The 4,277-nt window shown below is 33.3% G+C and overlaps 1 protein-coding gene across 1 annotated transcript in view; it reads left to right on the forward strand.

Annotated features, from left to right (window-relative positions):
* LOC149777622 (beta-1,3-glucan-binding protein-like) overlaps nucleotides 1-4,277 on the forward strand; it is a 38,489-nt gene that overhangs the window by 33,938 nt on the left and 274 nt on the right. The window contains exon 13 of the mRNA XM_089942276.1: nucleotides 2,727-2,859. Coding sequence (XP_089798402.1) covers nucleotides 2,727-2,859 — 133 coding nt within the window. The remainder of the gene's footprint in view (nucleotides 1-2,726; nucleotides 2,860-4,277) is intronic.

Here is a 4,277-nt window from a genome sequence, read left to right on the forward strand (position 1 = left end):
TAGTTAAAGGAATTATCCATACTGTGCCAATATGATCAAGATATGACAAAACTAGTTAAAGGAATTACCCATACTGTGCCAATATGATAAAGATATGACAAAACTGGTTAAAGGAATTATCCATACTGTGCCAATATGACCAAGATATGACAAAACTAGTTAAAGGAATTACCCATACTGTGCCAGTATAATAAAGATATGACAAAACTAGTTAAAGGAATTATCCATACTGTGCCAATATGATAAAGATATGACAAAACTAGTTAAAGGAATTACCCACACTGTGCCAATATGATAAAGATATGACAAAACTAGTTAAAGGAATTACCCATACTGTGCCAATATGATAAAGATATGACAAAACTAGTTAAAGGAATTATCCATAATGTGCCAATATGATAAAGATATGACAAAACTAGTTAAAGGAATTACCCATACTGTGCCAATATGATAAAGATATGACAAAACTAGTTAAGGAATTATCCATACTGTGCCAATATGACCAAAATATGACAAAACTAGTTAAAGGAATTATCTATACTGTGCCATTATGACCAAGATATGACAAAACTAGTTAAAGGAATTACCCATACTGTGCCAATATGATAAAGATATGACAAAACTGGTTAAAGGAATTATCCATACTGTGCCATTATGACCAAGATATGACAAAACTAGTTAAAGGAATTACCAATACTGTGCCAATATAATAAAGATATGACAAAACTAGTTAAAGGAATTATCCATACTGTGCCAATATGATAAAGATATGACAAAACTAGCTAAAGGAATTACCCATACTGTGCCAATATGATAAAGATATGACAAAACTAGTTAAAGGAATTATCCATTATGTGCCAATATGATAAAGATATGACAAAACTAGTTAAAGGAATTACCCATACTGTGCCAATATGATAAAGATATGACAAAACTAGTTAAGGAATTATCCATACTGTGCCAGTATGACCAAAATATGACAAAACTAGTTAAAGGAATTATCCATACTGTGCCAATATGACCAAGATATGACAAAATTAGTTAAAGGAATTACCCATACTGTGCCAATATGATAAAGATATGACAAAACTGGTTAAAGGAATTATCCATACTGTGCCAATATGACCAAGATATGACAAAGCTAGTTACAGGAGTTACCCATACTGTGCCAATATAATAAAGATATGACAAAACTATTTAAAGGAATTATCCATACTGTGCCAATATGATAAAGATATGACAAAACTAGTTAAAGGAATTACCCACACTGTGCCAATATGATAAAGATATGACAAAACTAGTTAAAGGAATTATCCATTATGTGCCAATATGATAAAGATATGACAAAACTAGTTAAAGGAATTACCCATACTGTGCCAATATGATAAAGATATGACAAAACTAGTTAAAGGAATTACCCATACTGTGCCAATATGATAAAGATATGACAAAACTAGTTAAAGGAATTATCCATTATGTGCCAATATGATAAAGATATGACAAAACTAGTTAAAGGAATTACCCATACTGTGCCAATATGATAAAGATATGACAAAACTAGTTAAAGGAATTATCCATACCATGCCAGTATGATAAAGATATGACAAAACTAGTTAAAGATATTATCCATACTGTTCCAATATGACCAAGATATGACAAAATTAGTTAAAGGAATTACCCATACTGTGCCAATATGATAAAGATATGACAAAACTAGTTAAAGGAATTACCCATACTGTGCCAATATGACCGAAATATGACAAAACTAGTTAAAGGAATTATCCATACTGTGCCAATATGATAAAGATATGACAAAACTGGTTAAAGGAATTATCCATACTGTGCCAATATGACAAAACTAGTTAAAGGAATTATCCATACTGTGCCAATATGATAAAGATATGACAAAATAGTTAAAGGAATTACCCATACGGTGCCAATATGATAAAGATATGACAAAACTAGTTAAAGGAATTATCCATACTGTGCCAATATGACCAAGATATGACAAAACTAGTTAAAGGAATTACCCATACTGTGCCAATATGATAAAGATATGACAAAACTAGTTAAAGGAATTATCCATACCATGCCAATATGATAAAGATATGACAAAACTAGTTAAAGATATTATCCATACTGTTCCAATATGACCAAGATATGACAAAATTAGTTAAAGGAATTACCCATACTGTGCCAATATGATAAAGATATGACAAAACTAGTTAAAGGAATTATCCATACTGTGCCAATATGACCAAAATATGACAAAACTAGTTAAAGGAATTATCCATACTGTGCCAATATGACCAAGATATGACAAAACTAGTTAAAGGAATTACCCATACTGTGCCAATATGATAAAGATACGACAAAACTAGTTAAAGGAATTACCCATACTGTGCCAATATGATAAAGATATGACTGATCATGTGGAGTGTTGGCAAAATCTGGGTACTCACAGAAACACCAATAATTGGCCGCTATCCAAAGCAAATGTGAAATAAATCATGCATCTCCTTGAAGGCTGGATTCAGGATAACAGTACATGGAAATATCAGTGGCCATACCTCCAAGATCAGTGGTTTCTGAGACAGCTTCCCCATTTTGTCCACTTGATAGAGGTGCCATTTGCTCACATGTGGTCTGTTAGTTACACGGAATGTAAGTTATTAAAATCTAGCTCAGAGAAAATGAAAAGAATTCAATTTTATTTTATCCTTTAGGTTCACAGTGGATGATGACGAGGTACTGAACGTAGCCCCAGCTGAGAACTTCTGGAAACATGGTGGTCTGGATACCAGCGGACTGGAAAACCCTTGGGAAGGAGCAACCAAGATGGCACCTTTTGACCAGGAGGTAGAGTAATGCTTTTCATTGGATTATCTCTTATAAAATAAATACTCAAACTTGCTTTCATGCATGGAGTACTGAACGAAAAAAATTGAAGAAAAAATATTACACAAATTTCAGTTTACTAAAAGGTGCTTTTCTGATCATCTTTTCAGTTTTATTTCTTCTTATCAATGGGAAGCTTATATGAACATAAAGTTTATATATTGCTGTAGTGTAATTTAACGACTTGAAATGAAGGATAAAGCTCAGTGCTCAAAGAAAAACTTTTTTAGAGACAGATCCAGGGCTGGTGACTTAAAATATATCACAAAAAAGTCCTAACTGAATCTTCACAAACCCGACTCCATTTCCATATGCCCAAACTTTTTTGTGTGATTATTTGGAGCTCGAAAAGGTTCAGTGTTTTTCTCCAGGTCCCGAGTTCAGCCATTTTCTAATTGCTCTAATAATGTCCTTCTTAAACAGTAGATCAACAGCGTTTATGTTAGTATTGGAAGCGTGTCTCGATTTACAGTTTCAGTTTCTGTTTACACTATTAACATTGTTTATATGTGCTGCATAATTTGTTTGACCAGATTTCATTACACTACAGTAAGCATGAGCATGGGGCAGATGAATTAATATTCATTCAACCTTAACTTCAAACATCTGGAATAACGCAATAGCAGTTACACAAGAAGAAGAAGAAAAAAAAACACGTACGCAAGTGTTTTTGATGATCTCAACTCCACCAAAGGTCAGCTGATTTTTATAATGTAGGACAGAAAAGCCAACACAACCACGTGTGTTCCCTATATTACCTACAATACCTCAAACAAAACATCCTGCATTCGGCCAAAACTCCCCAGATTACAACAATAAAGTAACCAATTAACAGCTTGTCATATATACACACTGGTCTAAAATTCCATTATGTGGTCAGGCAGGACTGCACCAGTTGCAAAAATTGATGGGACAGTTCTGTTACCCACTAGATTGGTTGTCACTGGTTTCTAGTACTTACATTTAGAATCACGTGTACGCATGTTAACTTAAAGCCAAGTGAGCACTAGTTAATAGCAGCCCAGGCAGTTATGTTTTCCATTCATAGGTCACATGCTTTGCTATCTACACATAATTTAGAGCTTTCGATAGAAGTATGATAAGTAGAGATCTTCATAGTGGTAATAATTAACTAGTCTTCAAACAGCTTCAAAATAAATTTCCGCATTTCATCAACACAAAGTTTTCTGAGTACGATTAGTTGTTGTTGTTTTTTTAATGCGACATGCCTGATGGGCACCTCACTTAGAATACAGGATGGGCCCAATCTGAAATTTGAAGAGCCCCAGGTATCATTCAATCAGATCTTTAATCATGACCTTTCAATTAGAAATTTTCATTTATTACGATTAATGTTCAAAATCCATTTAACTTTTCAG

Source organism: Sinohyriopsis cumingii, chromosome 18 (genome assembly GCF_028554795.1).
Source record: "Sinohyriopsis cumingii isolate HCF-2022 chromosome 18, ASM2855479v2, whole genome shotgun sequence".
Classification (NCBI taxonomy): Eukaryota; Metazoa; Mollusca; class Bivalvia; order Unionida; family Unionidae; genus Sinohyriopsis; species Sinohyriopsis cumingii.